Source organism: Marmota flaviventris, chromosome 2 (assembly GCF_047511675.1).
Source record: "Marmota flaviventris isolate mMarFla1 chromosome 2, mMarFla1.hap1, whole genome shotgun sequence".
Classification (NCBI taxonomy): domain Eukaryota; kingdom Metazoa; phylum Chordata; class Mammalia; order Rodentia; family Sciuridae; genus Marmota; species Marmota flaviventris.
The window spans coordinates 49,953,813-49,977,342 of record NC_092499.1 but is presented as its reverse complement, the minus strand read 5'-3'; the positions used below and the strand labels follow the sequence as shown (position 1 = coordinate 49,977,342).

The 23,530-nt window shown below is 36.0% G+C and overlaps 1 protein-coding gene across 1 annotated transcript in view; it reads right to left on the bottom strand.

The window, feature by feature from the left end:
• Positions 1–23,530, bottom strand: part of Ttc6 (tetratricopeptide repeat domain 6) — a 204,786-nt gene that overhangs the window by 27,086 nt on the left and 154,170 nt on the right. Inside the window, exons 21-26 of the mRNA XM_071607402.1 lie at positions 13,077–13,211; positions 11,731–11,880; positions 10,669–10,809; positions 8,888–9,001; positions 5,973–6,092; positions 1,999–2,072 (exon numbers count right to left, since the gene is read on the bottom strand). Coding sequence (XP_071463503.1) covers positions 1,999–2,072; positions 5,973–6,092; positions 8,888–9,001; positions 10,669–10,809; positions 11,731–11,880; positions 13,077–13,211 — 734 coding nt within the window. The remainder of the gene's footprint in view (positions 1–1,998; positions 2,073–5,972; positions 6,093–8,887; positions 9,002–10,668; positions 10,810–11,730; positions 11,881–13,076; positions 13,212–23,530) is intronic.

The window sequence follows — 23,530 nt, the reverse complement described above, 5'->3', positions numbered from 1 at the left end:
TGTATATCCTGAATTCTTTATCTGACATTCCATCTGCTGCAGCTATTACCTCTTCTAAAGTTGAGTTGACCTGCATTGCTTGTTGTCCTTTCTTTCCTTGTCTTTTCATACTGCTCGCGTTTCTTTCTGCTTGGTGAAACTGTTGTTATTGAAATTTCCCCCTATATATTTATATTGCTCTTGTATAGTTGCAAAGTCTCCCTTGCAGGGGCAGGCGGCGGCTGTGCTCCTCCTCCAATTGGGGTGATCTTTCAACTAGGCCAGCGGGCCGCTGGGCCCCTTCTCCAGGTCGCGTGGTCTGCCTACCTTGCGTGCAGTGGCTGGGCCCCTCCTCCAATAGGGGTGATCCCTCTACCACGCTGGCGGGCCGATGGGCCTGTTCTCCAGGTTGTAGGTCTGCCTACCTTGCAGGCGTGGGCGGCGGCTGTGCCCCTCCTCCAATTGGGGTGATCTTTCAACTAGGCCAACGGGCCGCTGGGCCCCTTCTCCAGGACGCGTGGTCTGCCTACCTTGCGGGCGGCAGCTAGGCCCTTCCTCCAATTGGGTTGATGTGTCTACCACGCCGGTGGGCCGCTGGGCCTGTTCTTCCCATCGTTCGCAGGTCTGCCTACCTTGCAGCGCGGGCGGTGGCTCTGCTCTGCCCCTCCTCCAATTGGGGTGACGTGTCTACCATGCCGGCGGGCCGCTGGGCCTGTTCTGCCGGTCAGTTGCAGGTCTGCCTACCTTGCAGGCGCGGGCGGCAGGGCCCACCTCTAATTCTTATAGGGAAACATAGATGTACTATGTGCTAAAATGGAAAATAAACGAGTTGATTTCAGCCAGGCCCCGGGAGTGCATGCTGGTAATCCCAGCAGCTTGGGAAGCTGAGGCAGGATAATCATGAGTTCAAAACCAACTTCAGAAAAAGGGAGACACCAAGCAACTCAATGAGACCCTGTCTGTAAATAAAATACAAAATAGAGCTGGCGACATGGCTTAGAGCCCCTGAGTTCAATCCCTAGTATCAAAAACAAAAACAAACAAAAAAAGAGTGTCAATTTCCTAAATAATGCAAACTATGTTCTATTCTTTAAACTGAATAGCTGCAAAGACTTGTCTATATAATTTATGAATTATCCTAACTCCCTCCTCCAAATTAAATGCTGCTCCTCTTATTAAAAGTAATGCTATAAACTATTACTTAACCAAGTACATTTTATCCCTTATTAAAATCTGCATGTGCTGAATCTCTAAGCATTTGAAGCAAAATGATCAAAACTTAATCTTCACATGTCAAATGTACATGTAGAAAAGTAAACATTATGGTTAGCAAAGGCTGTATATATTATAAATGTATTTTAAATTACTTATTTATATTTTAGCCTTATATAAATGTTCTCTCATTCTATAACTTACTTATAGAAGTAAAGAGCAATCATCTTAGAAAGTGGTAATAATGTTTTAAGTACTGTGCTTTTCTAGATTTCATTGTATTTTGTAGACATTTGCTGGCATTTTCTTAATTAGTTTTAGATTTATACTTATGTTTTAAAGCCAAAATTTTCTTGAAAATACATTACTTTTTAAAACCAGCCTCTCTTCTAGGAAATGGAATTTTTAAAAGACAGTCCCATTTTATGAACAAATTATATTACTTAATTCTGTGCTTAGATATTTCAAGCTATGTATAATTTTATTGTACATGTTACCAAGACCCTTTGCAATGTCCAGGCTAGTAACAAATGGACACCCCCAACACCATTATGCAGGTGTTCACCCCCTGACTGGTCTGAGAGAGTGTGAGGAAGGCAGAATTGTGCCAATGACATGCTAGATGTGGTGGTTCCTGTGTCTGTTCAGGGAATTCTCATTTTTCTCCCTGCTTTTGAATGTTTTCACATCCACAAAATTGTCCCCAATTTCTTCCATTCCTTCCTGGCTTCTTCATGGGGATATAAGTAAGTCCCCATATGTGATAACCCCACTTGCCTCCCCTTGGACACCAGTTGAACTCCATACCTGTAGTGGCACATGGCGGTAGCATGACAAAGACTCATGTTGGTCTGGCTTATCTGTGCAGCTTGTTTAAAATCCTGAAACAGTTTTATAAGTTTGTGTTAATTTTGCAAGTTCCCTCTAAAACTTTTATCTTTGATTCCACACGAATATACTTAACATAAGCATTAAAATATACATCTTCTTAAAACCTCATTTTTTTTCCCTCACAGGATCACAACTAGGATGAAGGGATGGAGCAAAGGAATCCAGTCATGGTAAATCCTTCAGAATCTTGTACTACTTGCCTCCACTTTAAGAAAAGGGATTTTTCTGTGGTGTTTCCCTACCATGTGTAATGAATTATCTCACTTGTTCTATTTTTATTGTTTATATCCCATGATCACCACCAGACACTTCCCTGTCTAGATAGAAAAGGAAACTCCCCTGGAGAAAGCTTTTGAGCAAACTTCCAGTCCAGAAAAAGGCACAACTGAGCCTTGTGTATGAATTAGTTAAGCCTGCTTCCATCTTTGGAATCCACACTTCTGGAAAGAAATAGATTCGGAAGCCTCCCTGAGCAAGAAGGAATGAAAACTCTAACCCTAAGATTTGAAGTTTGGGAAGTCAGTTGGTATGGATTTGAGTGGCCCTGGGAACAGGCTGTTCAAAAAAAAAAAAAAAAATCGAAAGTTCTGAGTCTTCAAGGGATCCTGCCAGAGTGGCCCAGAACACTCTCCTCTATTAGGTACCAGAGACAGTCTCTGAAGCTTATAGCTTTCCAAACTCCTACAAAAACATTTGTAACCTGAAGCAAAATAAGACTACTAAAATTCACTTTTAAATAAATATCTACAAATCAAAATATTCTGTAGGTACATATGCATACACTTACATGCATATGATATAGACTGATTTTAATGACTCCTAAAGAAAGAGTCCAGAACCTATGAAGGATTAAAAATGACTCTTCTTTTCCCCAGAGGTCCTCTTCCGCAGGAATCATCATGGGCAATTTCGGTTGTGACCTCAGGTGACCAAGCTAAACAGTGGAGAGTGCTGTACTTTGCTTTGCAGTACAAAATCCCTCCAGACTCCCTTCCTGAGGGTGACCAGCAATTCACAGTCCCAAAGGACATTTCCAAACTACAGAAGAGCTAACTTTAAAGCACAATCTCTCTCTCCTCCCTCCTCCAGAACTTTCTCTGGTTGTATTTGAGGGGAAAGGCAGACTGTCTTTGGAGGTAGGAATTGGAAGGAGAAGCAGCAGGACTGAGCTGAGCGCTCAGGGATCCAACAGGAGGAAGAGGTATCAAAAACAGACCCATCTATACATGTGGATTTTCTGCTTAGATTCATGAAGCATGTTTCAATACTAAATGGAACCATTTGGATGAAAATAAGAAATAGATTGTCTAATCAGATATAATGTAATCAAACATGCTGCCAGCCATCTTCCATTCTCTGTCAGAGCATTCATTCATCTCACTTCCCCTGGAAACTGGCTCCATCACATACATGCATGCTGTCTCCGTCCTTGTCTCACTGTCCCAACCTAACATGCATTTCTTCAACCCGCCCTATCCTGGAAATGACACATGACCACATCTTTCTAGTTCCCGTCACTACCCATTCTCGCTGAACCCTAGTCAGCACTCACTGAACCCTCACCCCCAAATAAGACCCATTTTATTATGTAATTTGTAAACTGGTTCTAAAGACATTCTTCAATTATTCTTATCAAAGTAAACCATGTATATAATATTCAGGCTCTAAGAAAACTAAAGAACGTAGCAACTAACTAATGATCCCCTGTTCTACTTCTTCTCCCCCACTCCCAAGTTCCACTCCATAAAGGCAACTGTTTTTATACCTGTTATTTTTTCTGACATTCACCCTCAAGTTTCTAAATAACATGAGTATTGCATCACATTTAACTTTACCACAATTCACTTTATACATAGAATGGGATTTAGCTATCTCATACCATCATTCCAACATTCTCCTATCCATTTTCCTGTCACCCCTGTATACCTATGATGACCTATTCATTTTTCTTTTATTAAGGAGGTCACATGTGAGCAGAAACATAAATGAAGGGTGGCCTGAGACATATACAGATCAGTCAGAAGAGTGCCATGTGCACAGGGAAGAGCTTGTGCAAAAGCCCTGCGCAAGAAGGGAGCCTGGCTTTGCCAAGGGATAGCTAAAGGCCAGAGAGAAGTAACTGGGGTGTAGAAAAGGGGACTGATAATGAGGTCAGAAAGGTGAGTAGCAGTCAGGTCAAGTCGGGTCATGGTCGATCATGGTCAAGAGTTCAGATTTTATTGTAAGTGTCATGGGAAGCCATTGGAGAGCTTGGAGCAGAGGAGTTAACTTGTTGAGCTTTGTGCTTTTAAGAGTTTTCTCTGGCTGCTGAATGGAGAAGAGCATGCAGAGGGGGCAAGCATGGAGGCAGAGAGGTCAGTTGGAAAGCTACAGCAACGGTCCAGGAGAGAGAAGACTCTGATATCCGAGTTCAGTCCCTACTTGTTGAGAGGGAGGTGGCAGTGGCCATTGGGAGACTTGATTTAATTCAAAATATGTTTTAGTGTTAAAGCTGACTGGACTTGCTAATGGGTTAGATGTGGGGTGAGAGGAAAGAGAGAGGTCAAGAATGATTCTCACCAGGCCTTCATCTCCTCAAGGACTCGAACCCAGTCTTATTTATATCCTTACCTCCAGTGCCAGTACCTTGGCTGAAGGAACAGCATTCAAGATCAAGTGAGACCTAGTTCAGGCTTGCCCTAGTATCTACTGGATCAAAGAACTTATTTAATTTCTCTTGAATACCAGTTTCCTCCTCTGAAAGTCATAATTTTAAATTCTGCAGTATTGTTGAACCTGATACCTAGCAACTGTGCAATAAACAGGATAAATATAGTTGTGTAGTGCAAAATAAATATTCATTCAGTAGGTAACACAGGCTCAGCATTTCATTCCCCAACAGCTGAAGTTCTTTGCTCCTCACCTCCCCTTTTCTCACTTTCTCCATTCCAACACTATTGCCTAGATTTCCATAGGTTTCTTGTCTACCACAAACAGAGAAGTTCTTTAGCAGCCTCTGCCTATGTCTCAAAGATATTTTCAATTACCAAAAAGCCTAAAGGAATTCAAATGTTGAAATTACATTTTATCATACTGTAAGCAATGTAGAAAACAAGTGATTCTGTTGGGCAGAATCTCAAAAGATGACTCCAGATGTCAAAAATTATAAAAACCATCCTGGGAAGTGAAAAAAAAATAGGAAAACACTCTACTATCTAATGTTTAGGTTGTAATTCCTTAGAAACTAACATGCAAAACTGTTATTACCTAACTGTAAACCTCAAAATGCTATTTGATTTTTGTCTTGTGTTTCTTAATTCCAAAGTTACCATAAAATAGACAATAAAAATAAAGTTAAATGACAATTATGAATTTTTTTATTTTACAATGAAATAAAAATCAAACTATTTTTTCAATATGCTGCATACGCTCACATCTATTACAATTATGAACACGTTGTCCCCACTAACTGAAAAGTATGTTCCCAGTAGCCCATTCTGACCAACTACACCCTAAATCACTTAAATATATTTATTTTGATATGCTTTCAACAGGAAAATAAAAAATTGTCAAGGAGAAAGAGCACCAAGCACCAGAGTATGTGATAAACAAATCATTTCATTTGCCACACAAAAGAATTTTGTGTATATTTCTTTCCAGAGGTAATAGTCTGGGTCAATTTAGAATTTATTCCTTTTGCACTGGCTATTTATCTGTAAACAATATGAAGTAAAAATACACATTCTTGCAAAGGTTCTTTTAATCATTCCTAGTATTTCAGTACAATTGTGGCTAAAGTTATCACTCATTCGTATGGCCATTTGGTAGCAATGAAAACATGTTCACTAGTTTTCAAAAGAGAATGTATAAAATCAAGTGGGTTCATTTTACACATCCACAGGAGAGCTCACCTCTAAGGCAAAGCCATACTGCTCTTGCTCAGCATAGACGATTCCACGATTAATGAGGGTATTTAAGATTATACTTTCTACAGCTTCAAGCAGCAGCACAATTCCATAATCTGCTAAGGCCTAAAAATAAAACAATCACAACTTAAATATACCTCTGTAGATACCTTGTTCATTAGCCATGGACAAATGTGTCCATGCACAAAGTGGGATCTCAACCTTAGTTCCTTAGTTTGACTTATCATTTGGGGCCAAAATAATCATATGCTAGATTTACAGGGTTCCCTTAGCTAAGTATTATAAACATGGTCACTTTTCAAAATAAGTGGTAGCCTTTATTTTTATTCTTTTTTTTTTCTTTCACTGAATAAACAGGTTTTTGCTTTTGCTTTTGCTTTTGTTTTCTGCCCTCTGCTCTGTTCACCAGGTCCTAAAAGCATCCTAAATTTGGATTGGAGTGATATCTCCTAAACTATTTCCCTACTGAGCATTTTGTCCCAAAAAAGTCATATGGTCTGATCAGAAAAGGGCCAAATCTCATGTTCTAGTAGCACCTGTTACTGAAAATGGAAAATAAGTGCCATATCACTTTGTGCTGATTGGCCCTTCTCCAGCATTCCCTGACTGTGCAGTTAAGTGTCTAAAAATATTGCTCAGTTAAAGAACCTATATGTAGGGGCTGGGGTTGTGGCTCAGTAGCTGAGTGCTTGCCTAGCACGTGTGAAGTACTGGGTTTGATCCTCAGCACCACATATAAATATAAAAAAATAAAAAGGTACATCAAAAACTAAAAAAAATTCAAAAAAAAAGAATCTATATGTATACTGTGGCATAGTTATAAACAAACATAAACAGGACTGTAAAAATAATAAAGCTTGAAAAAAAATACTAGAATCTTAGCCAAAAATTACATATCTTTTCCTTTTATAGAACCACAGACTATAAAACCAGTAAGGTGCATTAGAGATCCGCTAAGCAGCTGAATATGTGATATAAGGGGAAACAACTGCCAGGAAATGAGATTTCTTGGTCAGCAGATGTGGGGAAGTGGGAGCACAGTGGTTTTAAGAGAATGAGTGAGGGCCTTGACCTTTCCTGGATATGTATCATCCTATTCTATTAGAAGTTGCTTCTCAGTTTCCTCCTCTGCAAATTGGTATATTAAACATTTAACATATTGTTTTAAGAGTTCATTTAGAAACATTTTGTTTGATCAATCATTTGACCCAGTACTTGACATACAACAAGCCCTAAATAAGAGGTAAATGCTATTGTTTTTATTAGTATAGAATAGTAGAGTCAGAATTCACCATATCTTGAAAGAATCCCTAAGTGCTTTTTTTTGGAAAGACACTTTTTTTTTTTTAAATCAGTCTAGTGATGACAAGAATGTGGAGAATGGAAGTCGGCAAAAGGAAGGAGGTGACACTGTTAAATGATATCTGCTGGTCCACATGTTGGAGATCAGATGCCTTTGTAAAGCCACCTAAAGACTGTTAACCCAGAAGCAAACAAACCTGGAACACCACACAGGTTTCTGACTTCCTGTGTGACTCCCTACTTCTATTTCCTCATCTATAAAATGAAGGAATGAAATGATCTGTAGTCCTGGATGCTTTAAAATCACGAATGTTTTGTGGTTCTAATTTAGTCTCAACCTATTCGGGCAGTTTTGCATTTTCTTTATTAACAGGGACTTGGCTTTTTTACGTATCTGAGTAACTTGGAGGTCCCTTCCCTATCCAACCCATTGTTTTGGCTTCAGGATTACCTTTCTAGTAGGAGTAGTGGTGGAGAGGGAGTTGTCACAGACACCTGCTGTGCAGGTCACTGATAAATGCTCCTTTAATTAACTCTTTGGATCTTAACCACTCCCTTGTTCAAAATTAGTTATTCATTTGTCAACATTTCTGGAGGCAACCTGATAGTCTGGTTACCAGGAATTTTACATCCTCTTAAATAGAACCCATGTTTCTCAACTTCTTCCCTTCAAAGCTTGCAAACTTCCAAGTGTTTTAAACAGACAACCAAGTTTCAGAGAGACTGGGGAGTGTGTTTGCACAGAATAGTGAAAATACGATGAAGTCTTTTCAAGGAAAAACTTCATTTACTGGGAAAGGAGCAGAAATAAGGAGGGGGAGGGGAGACCAGCGTATAAGAAAGAAAAAGAAGCAAAATGAGTAGGACAGAACACTGGGAGCCCACAGATCAGCCTCTCCACCCTGAGGAATCCTCCTTGAAAAATGACCTCACTGAGAAGGAGTGAGAAGATGAGAGTAAGACCGGAAAATATAAAAGAGAGTTTACGCAGGTAGACACTGGGTCAAGACAAATGGAGAGAAGGATTTATTGTAGCCACAGTTACGCCTTCAAAACACACTGGCACATCTTGTTCACTGGTCCCCAGAGACTAAAACCATCACACCAATCCCCCCACTGCATGTATAGTGTCAGGACCTTCCAAAAAATGCCTCCATGAACTGCTCTAGCTAAAATCAAAGGAGTGAAACAGTACTATTGTTAGTGATCACTGCTATAAAATTCAACAGGCAGAGTATCCATAGACACATCTCACATGATACTTATGTAGTGTATTTTAATTTATTCAAACTTTAAATGTTTATATTAGCATTACAAAATTAATTTTTTACTTATTATAGAAATAGTGTAAGAAAACTAACAGAAATAGTATTATAAATGGTTCTTTGGTACTTCAGTTTTACATGGTATATTTCCATAGGAATTACTTGCCAAAGTTATAGACAAAATGGGAAAATACTTTACAGATGCTTTAAATATGTTTACAAGTACTTTAACATATTGTTTAATCAATGTTATTTATTGATATCAACAAGCCATTAAGTAAATATTGTTTTTTAAATGGTTTAAGCTTATTGTTTACTAAATGATCATCTCACCATTTGAAGTTCATTTGTCTTGATATAACATAATGCTCTGTTATAAAATGCTACATAACACTTTTTGTCCATGTTGATAGCTGTAGTTAAATCTTCAATAGCTAGCCTGTAATTCTGCAACAATAATAATAGTAATAATAATAATCAAGAAGGGTAAATAATAATGGACTGAAATTTAATTGCAAAACTAAATCCTTGATCCTATCAGAGTTTCTGGAACATTCATGTAACCAGTATATCATCTGTGAAATGAAGACAATCAACCTAATCTTCCACAAAGTTAATTAAGAATCTCCTAGTAGGAATTCTTAGTTTCTTTCAACCACAAACAAAATTAAAGATATCAACAACTTTAATTTAGACAATTATTTTATTTCCAATGTTGCTGAATGGCATGGAAAAATTATACTGATGGGTAAAAGAAAATCAACCCATATTCATCTAGCAAACATTTGCCAGAAGTTGCTTACTTTTGTCACTCAGACTACCCTATGCATGATCATCAGGTTTTCTTCCCATGTTCTCTTTCGTTCCTCTTCAATTCTTTTCTTATAACTTATAGCATACTATAGGTAGTAATTTTCATGGAATTAACACATAATGCAAGATCTTACTTTTGCTTTAGGTGTCATTTGCAAAATATTTCATATGAAATAACTACAAAGAAAGTTCAAAAAAGCAAAGTAAGGAGAAGCAAAGTACTCCACACAGCTTCAGATATCAACAGTGCTGCTCGAGCATCTAACCCAGTAATTTCTGTTTAAGAACCAATCATGAATTCAAGTAATGATTTTGTTCTCAGAGGTCTAAAACTCTATTAAAATGATAAAATGGTAAAAATTTTAAAACATCCTAAATATCCAACAATCAAGTGGTTAAAAATAAATGATGTTGAAATATCATGCCATCATAAAAATTATATGTCCAGAGATAAAGTATAAAAAGCAGGACACAATACAAATTATATAAATAGCATAAACCCATGTCATATATTTTCAGGAAAATAAAAGACTAACTGCAAATACTTGAAAAATGCTCTCAAAATTATAATTTGATGGTAAGATAGTAATCCTTTATTCCCTTCTTTTTATTTCTTTTTAATTGCTTTTATTTCCAAACTGCCTACAATGAATACGTTAGACTAGGTAGCCATAAAGACATGAATAAAGTTGGTAGGGAGAAGAAATTCAGGCTCTGCTCCTGGGAAGAACCCTGCTGGTCTTCACAATGCCCAGGGACCAACTTCTTGCAGACAGACAGCTAGTTTCCTGTCAATCAAAAGGGAGCAGTCTATACTGGGAAATTTTTCAACATGAATTTGGAAATTGGTGCAGGCACACTAAGCCATGATGGAAAACCTCAGTAACCATTGCAAATCAAATTCAAAATTGAGGAACAAGTTTCCCAGACCAAATTAAAAAAAAAAAAACCTGCCATGTGGGAAACCCTGCTGATTCCTCTCTATGTCTTCTATGTCTCTTGAAGGAAATCTTTCTTCCTAGCACACAAGAGGTGAGGAACCTCTCCCCCATAACAAAATGTTTCTACTTTCTTTAAAAATAAAATAATAATGATGTTATTTTAAATGTAAAGATCAAAAATAAATATCACTATTTTGTGAAAAATCATGAACTGAAATCCCCTTTAGTGCACGATGAAAAAAGTATTCTATGTAGTTCTGCTCTTTATACCACAGCAATTCTCCTATTACAGAGGGAAAAAAGGGAAGTGAGTTCCTCTACTATCTACAATTTCAGTAAACCAGGCAGGAGGTGGCCTACCCCGCTGTAGTATTTCAGAGCTCCTCTGCAGACATAGGCGCGCACACTCTCAGGATAAATACTGATTGCCTCGTTACAGTTCAAAATTGCTTTGGAGAATCTGCCTTTTAAACCATAGTAGGCTACTCGGCCTAAGTATGCCTTTCAGAGAAAGAGAAGAGAAAGCAGAAATAGAGGTTTTAGTGAAATCATCAGTTCTACCAAAAATCTATGAACAAATTTATGCCACCCAAAGACATAAATGATGTTGGACTATCATGCCATCATAAAAATTATATGTCCAGAGATGAAGTATGTCCAAAGACAGTATTAAGATATACTCTTTTCCCCCACTCTGTTATTAGAAAAAAATTCCAACATATAGAATAAATGAAATGATAGTATAATGAACACCCATGTATCTATCACCTGGATTCAATAATTATTAGCACTTCGTTTGCCATATTTATTTTATTTTTTCCTTAAGTATGGAAAAATAAGTTGTAGCCATCAAAATTTTTCACCTTGTGGCCTTCAGTATGCATCTACTATGGAAAAAAGAGATTGCCCTAAGTAACTACACTGCCAATATATCTCTAAGAAGATTTCTAGTAATTCCCTAAAAGTATCCATTATTTAGCCAGTTCAAGTTTAATTTCATCGTCTTCTAAAATCAGGATCCAGTCACACTTCACCTATTAAATTTTGTGTTGTCTCCACAGTCTATTAAAAGACAGAAATAAATGTGATAGCAAAATAATAAATAAATAAAGTTGATAACAGTATGTAAATTAAAATTATAAACACAAAAATTAATAAATTAGCATATTTACATACATCCAAACTCACAAAGCACTTGAATAAACATAATATCTCTGTTGGGAAAAAATATTTAGTTCAAGAAGAAATATAGATATATGGATTTTGAAAAGTACGTACAGATAAAATACAGATATATGTTTGTTGAAAAGTACGTACAAGTAACCAATTGTTGCTAACTAATAGCAAAAGCATATAAAAGATTTAATAGTTTTGCCAAAATTAACAAATTTTCCAAATCATTATCATTATGTATTTAAATACCTGGTAGTGTTTCGGATTGATCGTAATTGCACGATTGAAGTCCAGAACTGAGCTTTCCTTGTGGAGTTTTACTTTACAAAACCCTCGTTGATAAAAAGCTTCTGCAAAATCAGGATTTGCTTTCACAGCTTTTGTAAAAGAATCAAAAGCCTAGAAGGGCATATTGTTAAAGCACAAACCACTTAGTGACAGAATGTCTTAGTTTAGAAGGTTAATAAATTGCAATATGTAAATTTTGTTGAAAAGTTTCACTCAATTTTCTAGTAATTTAAAATATATTCTCCCACAGAAAATTTTGGGACAAGCAAATCAATATTTGGAAACAACTTAGATTTAGTATTATATTTAAAAATCCCCTTGTTTCCAGGTGAATGTTTACATAATCCATGCTGTTAGATTACAGTGCTTTCATAGGCATAATTTTCATCACTAGTTTTTGGATTTTATTCCTTCAAAGAAAGTGCAACCAGCATCATTTATTATCCATGGTAGTCTGAGAATCATAGCAGATATATGATTATGAAAACTCAGAACACAGAACTTTTATTGTAAAGCATAGCCAAGTTTCCCCTGTTGTCCAAAAGGACTAAAAGTATAAAAAATGTTATAATTAATCTTATATTTAATGAACAACTTAGTGGACAATTCTTTTTCTTATATGCAAATTTAAGATACTCTCCATCTGGTATATATAAGGAAGGATTGGAATGATGCATGTGTATTTGTGTGATTGTGTATGTGTATGCAAAAATGGAGTTGTGGTATATCCAACAATAACCATGGGATAATGTCAATTATTTTACATATTCTTCATATCAGTGACCATTTTGAAGTGTGTAAAGTAGTCAAAGGCTGGATAAATCCATAATAATTGAATTAACTGGTTTTCAATGAACCCAGCCATCTTAATAACCAGTTTCAATCTGATTGGAATTAATCAGTTCTCAATAAGATAAGTTAAAGAGTATTCTAATAATTTCTCTTTTATTCTACAATATGTTGAAGCTCTCAATATAAACTACTTGGAGTTTAATAAGCAGTCATATTAATAATAAAATAGCACTGCTTTGCTGTAATAATTTCCTATATTTAGATATTTTTGGTGGAAAACACATATTGGTCTTTAGATTAATTGTCAAAAACTAACATCAAATAAAATGTGTTGATTATATAAAATAATTCATGAGAATTTCAGGGTGCAGACTGACTATATAATAAGCCAACCATTTTAAACTTTTGGTCTAATCACTCCCTGTACTGTCTAGATAAGCCTCCAGAAATAAAACTGAATACAAGCAACCAGTTTCTAAAACCACATAATCTATGCTTCTAAGAACACAAAATACCATTTGGAAGTTGTTTTCTTCTATGAAACAAAGACCCAAGTTATACAGACACTCTGATGAAAAAGCTGCAGCATTTTGTCCTTTGAGAGAACAAGAACAGATTTCCAATGCCTTCTTAAGCATTCTCAGAGCTTCCTAGAATGATAAAAATTAAAATTACATATATATATATATATATATATATATATATATATATATATATATATAAAGGGACTGTTTCTTTCTGATATTTATTTAACATTACAATCTTCAATGTTAAAAAGAACCCAGATAAGGAAGCTGTGTTCCCACTTCACAGGGATCTGATAAAGATCACAGGTCTTACCCAAGAAGAAGACTCAGTTCCAGGGTGAGCTCCTGAGTTCACACCTCATAAACCAGGACTTAGGCTCACACACATGAATTTTTGAAACTATGTTTTAAATTCTAATAATTATTTTCTAATGGTCTTAATCAGACTTACATTTATTGACCAGTTTATGACCAATTTCCTAGTCATTTCCCTGTGTGAAATAATTGAAAAGCTACTAGGTAGTAATAGTGTTGAAAATATCTAATATAATTTGAATCAACTTTTATTTGGTTATGCTGTGCTCTTACTAGGGTTCTCTGAGCAGCAGAAAATAAACCACCACCAAAAATTACTCATTATTTAGTCAAAATAGTTGAAACCAATTAATGAAAGAAATCAAATTTACCTAATAGAAATGCTAATTGCTATTCCCTTTTTAAAAATGAACTAAATTGCTAAAGAAGTCATCAGATTTAACTTGGATGCGCTAAGTGTCTTTGCTGTTCCCCTTAACATCTACTCCACGTTTACAACCCACCTCAACATCCATCCTTCTGTCCTCACTCTCAGCACATGACTTTACCATGGAAATTTGGATTGCTTTCTCAATTTTCTTTCTCTTTGCTTTTTAGTATATCTATGTCTTCAGCCATTCCCACCCTTTTCTTTCCTGTCTTTGAATGATTTCTTCTCCTTTTTAGAGCTCACTCTTAACACCATCTCCTCTGCTCCCACCCTTTTCTTTCCTGTCTTTGAATGATTTCTTCTCCTTTTTAGAGCTCACTCTTAACACCATCTCCTCTGCTCCCGGCTGAGCACGCTTTGTTTTTTCCTTCCTTTTTTGAACCTTTGCCCTTTCACTGTCTCCTTTGGTCCCTAAACACTTGAATCTATTCCAGCCTTCCATCTCATTTAAATTAAAATGACCACATCTTTACTTCCTCCTGCTTCCCCCATCTTTCCCTCCCTCAGTACTGTATAAAGTCTTACTTTATAGATCTGGGGAGTGAGGGTTGGCCGATAAGGCATACTGATATTCTGAAAACACTATCATGGCTTCTGTGGGTAACAGCTTTGAGGGGTACAATGCTGTTACTATCACTCAAGGGAAAACAATTAAACGTATATTATGAACCAGGATAATGACCATAAAAATAGAGAAAAGAAGCAGGTTTGAAGGACTATTTTAAAAACAGAACCAAAAGACCACCACCATTGGGTAGGTAGAATAGGATCGGCAATGATACTGGGCTTCCTGCCAGAGCAACAGGAGCTGGGGGAGGTCAAAGCAAATATAAAGGAATATTCCTGAAAGAATGAAGAATTGAACAACTTCAAATCTGAGGAATGACCACTGAATTTGCAGTAAGGAACTCACCAATGAAAATAGCAAGCGCACTGTAATCATTTTATATTACTTTAAATTACCACAAATTGAGCATATTAAAGTAACACATTTATTATCTCCCAGTTTCCACAGGTCAGGAGATCAAGAATGGCTCACTAGGTCCTCCACTCAGGATTCCACAAAGCTGCAATCATGGTTGTCAGCTGAGCTGCATTCTCCTCTGGAAACCTGAGTGGGGGAATCACCTTCCAAGCTTCTAATATATCACTGGCAGAATTAATTTCCTTGATACTCCAGGACTCGGAGTCCTGGCTTCTTGCTAGCAGTTGGCCGCACTCAGATACTAGAGGCTACCTGAAGTTTGCCACCACATGACCTTCTGCATAAGCAGTCACAACCTACAGACTAGCCCTACAGACCAGCCCAAAAATCTCTCTTTCCAGTCTGTTAAAGAGGGAGTCTTAGAAAATGCAAAATAATCAGGGAATGACATTTTTGCTCTGCATACTGGTTAGAGGCAAGTCACACATCCTGTCAACACTCAAAAAATGGAAGAAAATTATATAGGGCATGATTCACTGAGGACAACTACAGAATGAGTCTGTCACAGTCCGCTTTCTGGGCCCCAATGACTCCATATCCCTGCCACATGCAAAATACATTCCATTCCAGTGCCTCCAAAAGGCTCATTTCATTACTCCATCAGATCAAAGTCTGAAATCTCATTATTTAAATCATTTCCAAGTCTAGATGAGGACTTTGAGTATTATTCACTTAAGTACCACTTCTGGGGCACAATTCCTTTCCATCTAAGGGCCTGTGAAATGAAAGATGCAAACTATTTATCTCTGAAACACCCAACATGCAATGGTGGGATAAGCACAGGATAATATCCACAGCATTCCAGTTCAAGGGGGGTGCGGGGAGGGGGAATGGAGGATAAAAAGCCCTCAGTGGTCCATGGCAGCTCTTTTTTGAGCAGACATCCAGAGTCTCTTGATTAGGTTTCAAGGCATAGACTTATTCTCTCTGGCTCTTCATTCTACCCTGTAGGTGCGGTCTTGCCCTCTGGGTCATTATTGCTTTTTCATAAAAGGTTGAACATGTTTTCAGCTGAGTTATTCTATTAATCTGCTTCCTGTCAGAATGCTTTAGAGGTCTGACAACCTTTCATTTCATACTCTCTCTCTCTCTCTTGGTCCAAACTGGTTTCTACAGAAATAATTGTCTTAAGAATTTGGAGACCTTTAATGCATTTCACAGGCACTCATTCTCTCCATTAGACAAAAGCCATATTCACTAATTTTTGCAAGAAAATTCCTTCTCTACTTTGGCCTCTGGCTGAGATGCATGAGGGACAATATCCTGAAACCTTTAGAGGTCCTCTGGTTAAGATATTTGTACGGCATATCCTCAAAAGGGAGCAGTGTTACACTGAATATTCTGGCTTTATGATCTTTCTGAAATAGGAGCAAAAGATTGTCCAGTTACACCTTGTTCTTCTCACTAGTTAGAACACGTTACTGACAGTGACAATCTTGCTTTTGTCATCTTTTGCCGTCTGGAGAGGTAGAGAATTATCATCTGGTAAGAGTCCTAGTTTATTCTGTTTAGCAGTTCTTAACATCTCTCTCCTCTCACACTTCACTATAAGAAGCAAGAATAAACCTGACAGCACTCAGCACTTTCAACACTTTACTTGAAAATTATCTTAACTACATATTAGGATCCTGACAATTTAGTTCTGTTTTCCAAGTAACTACAGGAAACATTTTTTGCTACATTAAAAAGATCCTTCTTTCACTAGTTCCTTATTCATTGGTGAGAACCTACTAGCATATCTTAATGACCAGATATCTACCAATAGTCTGTCTGAAGTGATTAAAGCTTTCTAGTCATGCCCCTTAAAAGTCTTCTAGTCTCTGCCCCATTGGTTGGTTTCAAAGCTGCTGCCACAGTTTTAGATATTTATTACAGAAGCACTCATTATACTTCTGGGCACCAAAAACTGTATTAGTTCTCTGCTGCAAAAAAAAAAAAAAAAAAAAAAATCCACAAACTTACTGCCTTTGAAACAATACACATTTACCATCTCACAACTTCCATGGCCAGGAGTCTGTGCAAAGTTTAACCAAGTCCTCTGCTCTGGGGCCTCATGAGCTACAACCAAAGTGCCAACCAGATGGCATTCTCACCTAGAGGTGCAAGTAGGGAAGTATCTTCCCGGGTTTCTAAGGTTATTGAAAGATTTTATTTCCCCATGGCTGTATGACAGAGGATACAGGTTTCTAAAAATACTGACTATTGGAGGTTTCCTGAACCTACAGACCACAGCAGTTCCCCAACAAGGGATTCTCCACAGCTAGTTCACAGTATGTCTCTTTGCTTCATCAAGGTCAGCAAGAGAATCTATCGCTTCATTCTGCCAAAAGAGGATCATATGCAATGTAACATAATAATGGGAGCAAAATTTCATCAACTTTGCCATATTTTCTTAGTTAGAAGCAAGTCACAGGCTCCACCCAGACTCAATGTCATAGGAGGGCAAAGCTTGTTGGGGGTCACTTTATGATGCGTCAACCATCACAAGAGGGTAGAAACTAGCCAGATTGTACTGAGTGTCAGAATGAGTGGAAAGTGAGGAAATGAAGCCAATGAATGCAGAAAATATTCAAGATTTGTTGTGCCAGAAATGAGAAAAAAGTAAATAATTAGAGGGGTTGAGAGGGTAAAAATGGCACATTTCAGGTGTCTTTTAAATTAAATATAATTATTTGTGATTAAGCACCCAGCCCTCAGTCTGTCTAATGTATGTTATTATGCATATTAGGTGCTTAATAAGTAGCATATTATTAGTCCTCTAAACCAACTTTGCATTACTGAAGACATGTCAAAAAATATAAAAAGGACCTTAAATATAAAAATCTGAAAAGGATTTTAAATATAGGAAATTCTCCTGCTACTAGCTAGACTCTTTCATATCTCCTAAATATCAATCAAAATCTTCCATTCTGTGAAAAAATAAGATAAGGCTTTATTACAACAACAGTAACAACAACTGTCTTAAATATTCCCACTTCAGGGGCTGGCGTTGTGGCTCAGTCGTTGAGCACTTGCCTCACATGCATGAGGCTCTGGGTTCCATCCTCAGTACCACATAAAAAAATAAAGTAAAAGACATTTAAAAAAAAGATTCCCACTTCACCTATAATGCTTAGAGTTGCACAGTGTACAGCAATGAATATGAACAATAAACAACTCAGAATTTTAGTAGTTAGGACTTCTGAATCAGTATGGTAGGTGATCTATTTCTAAAGAAATTTCCTTGGAGAAGCTCTCTAAGGAAGTCTTCAGGAAGCATAGACAGAGATGTGTATGAGAGCCTAAGCCTGGAGTGAGGCATATACTAAGCAGACAGGAGGGAGGGGTGATGTTGAGGGTAGATGACTACAGTAGCATCACCATCTGGGTTCCATGAAGTGGGTCAACAACAAAGAGGAAGATTTGAGTTTGGCACTCATTTATTAAGATATGAGTCAGGACATTCACTTTGAATTGGAATGTTCAGGGCATTCACTGGATTTGGAATGCTCAGGAGAGCCAAGATGATGATATCCCTTTGCTCCTGAAACAGCTGAGACAAATTCAATATGGAGGAAATATGGAGGAAAGTGGGCCCTATATAGCCACTGTATTCCTACAGATTAAAATTAAGCAAAATGCTAATGAACAAGCACAGAATGAGACAAGACAGTATGAATAAGAATTGGCAAAACTAACAAACCAGTCTTTGACATCTGAGAATTACATTGAAATTATCAGGTACAGAATACATGTTTATAAAATATCTTTAAAATAAAGTTGCAATCAGGATGATGAAGCAAAAGGAGACAATTAGGATTGAATACAAAGACTTGAAACAATCAAATGGAACTTCTACAAGTATTATAGTATTATTCAGATAAAACATGAAGACCAGGCTGAAGAATCTGTGAACCTGAAGAAAATCTTCTTTAAAAAATTATACAGAATGAAGCAAGAGATTAAAATATAAAAGAGAACATAAGTGAAGATTAGAGAAGTCAAACCCATATCTGTCAGAGTCCCCCAAAGAGTAAATAAAATGGAAGACAGAACTTGAAGAAATAATAGATTCAAATTTTCCAAAACTGAGGAAAGACAGAAATCCACAAATTGAGGAATCATAACCTAGTAAAATCAGGAAAATAAAAATAAATCAAGAATATACAACTTTAGGACTGGGGCTATAGCTTACTGGCAGAGTGCTTGCCTAGCAAGCACAAGACACTAGCTTTGATCCTCAGCACCACATAAAAATAAACAAATAAAATAAAAGCATGCTATCCAGCTACAACTACAAAAAAGTTTAAATATATAATTTGATATATATAATTATATATACTTACATAATTTATATTATATCATAATATAAATTATATAAATATGCATTTATTTATTTTTGTGTTTTAAAATGTATAGTATATATTATATAATATATATTATATGTAATATATTATATATAGTATATATGTCATATATCATATATATACAACTTTATAGAACAAAAGAGAAAATTTTAAAAAATAATCAGAGACAAGAAAAAATATACCAAAAAGGGAAAGATAATCTAACAGTAGAATTCTCATTATCAGTAGGAGCTGAACCAAAATTTTCCATGTAAAACAAAGATATAATCAAAATGAATTTTTAAAAGCCTTTTATAAACTGTTTATAAGACATTCCTATAACCTAGGATATGGAAAAGTCAAAAGTAAAAGAAAAAAAGACATACATTAAAATACTATTTTTCAAAATAAAGTAGGTTGCTATGTTTGGAAATAGTGTCCCTCAAAGACTCCTGAGCTTAAGGCTTGGTGCCCAGTGTAGCAATGTTTAGAGGTGGGGGGGTCTGGGGAAGTGATTGGGTTATGAGGGCTCTCTTATTGATGCCCTATTACACTGATGGATTCATAAATTGATGGCATTATTAGAAGGTGGTTGGAAGCTTTAGGAGATTGCACATAATTGGAGGAAGTAGGTCCTGGGGGCATATCCAGGGAAGGTAGATCTTGTCCCTGGCCCCTTCCTCTGGCTCACTCTCTGCTTCCCAGCTACTAAGGAGTGAGCAGTTCTCCCTCACCACTCCCCTCTACCATGATATTCTGTCTTACCACAGACCCAGAAATAATGGAGTCAGCAGACCATGGACTATAAAACTTCTGAAACTGTGAGCCAAAATAAATCTTTTCTGCAATAAAGGTGTTTATGTCAGGTAATTTAGTCACAGTGATGAAAAACTAACACAGTATAGCATCAAAGTAAACACTGCAAGTATTATACGTAGTGATAGAGGAGTCACTATGTAATGATAGAAGTTCAGTTCATCAGATAAGTATAATAATTCTAAAATTGAGGATCTATAACAAAAATAATTTCTTTGACAATTAATTATGCCTTTCAAATTAGTAAAGGAGAAAAATTTGAAGTTTCACAAACCATAGAAATGATAATATTTGAGGAGATGATAATACTAATTGTCCTGATTTTATATATGATATACTAATAATACATGTATCAAATTTCAATACTGTATTCTATATGTATGTATATATGTGTGTATATGTGTGTATGTGTGTGTGTGTGTGTGTGTGTGTATATATATATATATACACACACAGATGTCAATTTTAAAATGTATAAAATTAAAAATAGCCTCAAGTTACATAAAACAAAACTTAAAGAATTACAGAGAAAGCTTGGTATCCAACATCATTATGGGAGATTTAAAAATACCTCAGTCATTGATAGATCAATTAGTTAAAAATAAGCATGTGAAAAACACATTAAAAATGAGACCTACTAAACATATATAAAACATACCAATGAGAAAATGCATATTTTTCAGACATGGAAGATTTACAAAACTAAGGCATGAATAATTCTGAGCATATTTCAAAGAATCAGTATCAAGCAGAATAGCCATTTTACACTGTATTTGCAAATTAAAAAGAAAAGAAACTTTTAAAAATGTATTCTTTTTAAAACTTTTTTTAGATGTCAAAAGACTTTTGTTTTATTTATTTATTTGTTTGTTTGTATGTGGTGATAAAGATTAAACCCAGGGCCTCACACATGCCAGGCAAGTGCTCTACCACTGAGCAACAACTCCAGACCCAAAAATGTGTTTGTTTTAAAAAAATGAAATCTTATCATAAATTTTAAAATATTTATGAAATTGACCATAACTTGTAAATGCTGTTTATTGCTGTAGTTTGAATGTATTCCCCCCAAAACACAAACTGGAAACTTAACACCCAATGTATCAGTATTGAGAATGGAACGTTTAAAAAGTGACTAATGATCAATGGATTAAATGCCACTAGTTGCTAGAATGGTTCATTATCATGGGATTGGGACTTTATAAAGAACAAGTTTAGAATTCAGCTCCCTATTGATTTTTCCTCCTCTCTTGCTCTCTCTCTCTCTCCCAACACACACCCCTCTTTGCCCTCCAACCTTCTACCATGGAATGACACAGTAAGAAGATCCCCATAAGATGCCAGAACCCTCATCTTGAACTTCCCAACCTCTAGAACTGACAGAAATAAATTTCTAATCATTACGAATTACCCAATCTGTTATTTTCTATTATAGCAGCACAAAACAGACTCACACTTATATTATAAAAAAATAAAGTTTGAATATTAATGAAATAAGTATCCAATGGAACATTTAAAACAAATAACAAGGAAATATCCCTTTCAATAAAAGTAGCAGGAAGAGACTAATAAAAGATTTCAATGAAACAGAAAATAATACAAACCAAGTATTACCCTTCTATAAACCTAATAAAGACACAAAACAACAAAAAGAAAATGACAGACCAATATTTCTGATGAACACAGGTGCAAAAATCCTCAACACAATACTAACAGGTCAAATTCAATAGCACATTAAAAAGATCATATGCCATGATCAAGGTGGCTTCATTTCAAGGAAGCAAGAGATAGCTCAACATATGCAAATTGATAAATATAATACATCACATAAATAGAATCATGATTAAAATCACCCAATCACCTTTATAGATGAAGAAAGTCTTTTATAAAATTCAACATCTCTTTATTGTAAAATCCCTGAATAAATTAGGTTCAGAAAGATCATACCTCAACATAATAAAGGCTATTATATGACAAACTCATTACCAACCTCATACTCTATGGGGAAAAACAGCAAATATTTCCTCTAAGATTAGGAATAAATCAAAAGCATAAATTCTCATCAGTCTTATTAAGTAACAGAAATTTTAACTAGAGAAATGAAGCAAGAGAAAGAAATAAAAGGAATACAACAGAAAGGAAAGAAGTCAAATTATCCCTGTTTGCTAATGATACTATTGTATACACAAAAAATCTTAAAGACTTCACTAGAAGAGTTTTAGAACTGATAAATTAAAGTAGCAGGATACAAAATCAACACACAAAAATTGCAGCTTTTCTAAATGCCAATAATGAACTTGCCAAGAAAAAAAATCAAAAAAGTTATCACGGTCACAATAACCACAAATAAAATACCTAGGAATAAACAAAGGATTTGAAAGACTTCCACAGTGAATATTACAAAACACTGTGGAGAGACACTGAAGAAGACACTAGAAAGTAAAAAGATTTCCAATGTTTATGGCTTGGGAGAATTAATATCATTAAAATTGCCAAACTACACAAAGTGACCTACAGATTCAATGCAATCCACATCAAAATTCCAATGACATTCTTCACAGAACTAGAAAAAAAAATTCTAAAATTCATTTGGAAACACAAAAGACATTACAAATGGCCAAAGCAATCTTGAGCAAAAACAGCAGTGCTAGACACACTACAACACCCGATTTTAAAACATACTGCAGAGTAACATTAGCAGCATGGCATTAGCATGTAGGCCAGTGACAGACTGGCCTAAACCCACGCCTCTTTGGCCAACTAATTCGCAACAAAGGTGCCAAAATCATACAAGGAGAAAAGACAGCCTCTTCAACAAATGGTGCTGGGGAAACTTGGATATTCACAGGTAAAAGATTGAAACTATCTCTCACCCTGTCTAAAAATTCAATTCAAAATGGATCAAAGACCTTAATGTAAGACCTGAAACTTTGAAACTACTAGAAAAATATAGGGAAAACATTTCAAGATACTGATACCAGCAATAATTTTCTAAATCATACTCTAATAGCTCAGGAGGCAAAAGCAAAAAAAAAAAAAAAAAGTGGGATTACATCAAATTGAAAAGTTTCTGCTCAGCAAAGGACTCAATCAACAGAGTAAAGAGACCACCTGCAAGGATGAATCTTTGCTAGCCATTCATCTGACAGAGGACTAATATCCAGAACATATAAAGAAAATTTAAAAATCTAACAACAAAAAATGTAATTCAATCACAAATGGACAACGGCTTTGAACAGACACTTCTCAAAAGAAGTACAAATGGCTAATAAATATATAAAATTAAAAGCTCGATACTTTTATTCATCAGAGAAGTGCAGATCAAAACCACAGAGATTCCTTCCCACCCCAGTTAGAATAGCCACTATAAAAAATAAAATAAATAAGTAACAATTATTGGGAAGATATGGAGATAAAGGAATCCATGTACACTGTTGGTGGGAATGTAAATTAGTACAACTACTATGGAAAACAGTAAGGAACTTCCAATAAACAATAAACAAACTACCTAACTAACTATAACCAGAACTCCCACATAATCCCAGCTGTACTACTTCTGGGTATACACCTGAAG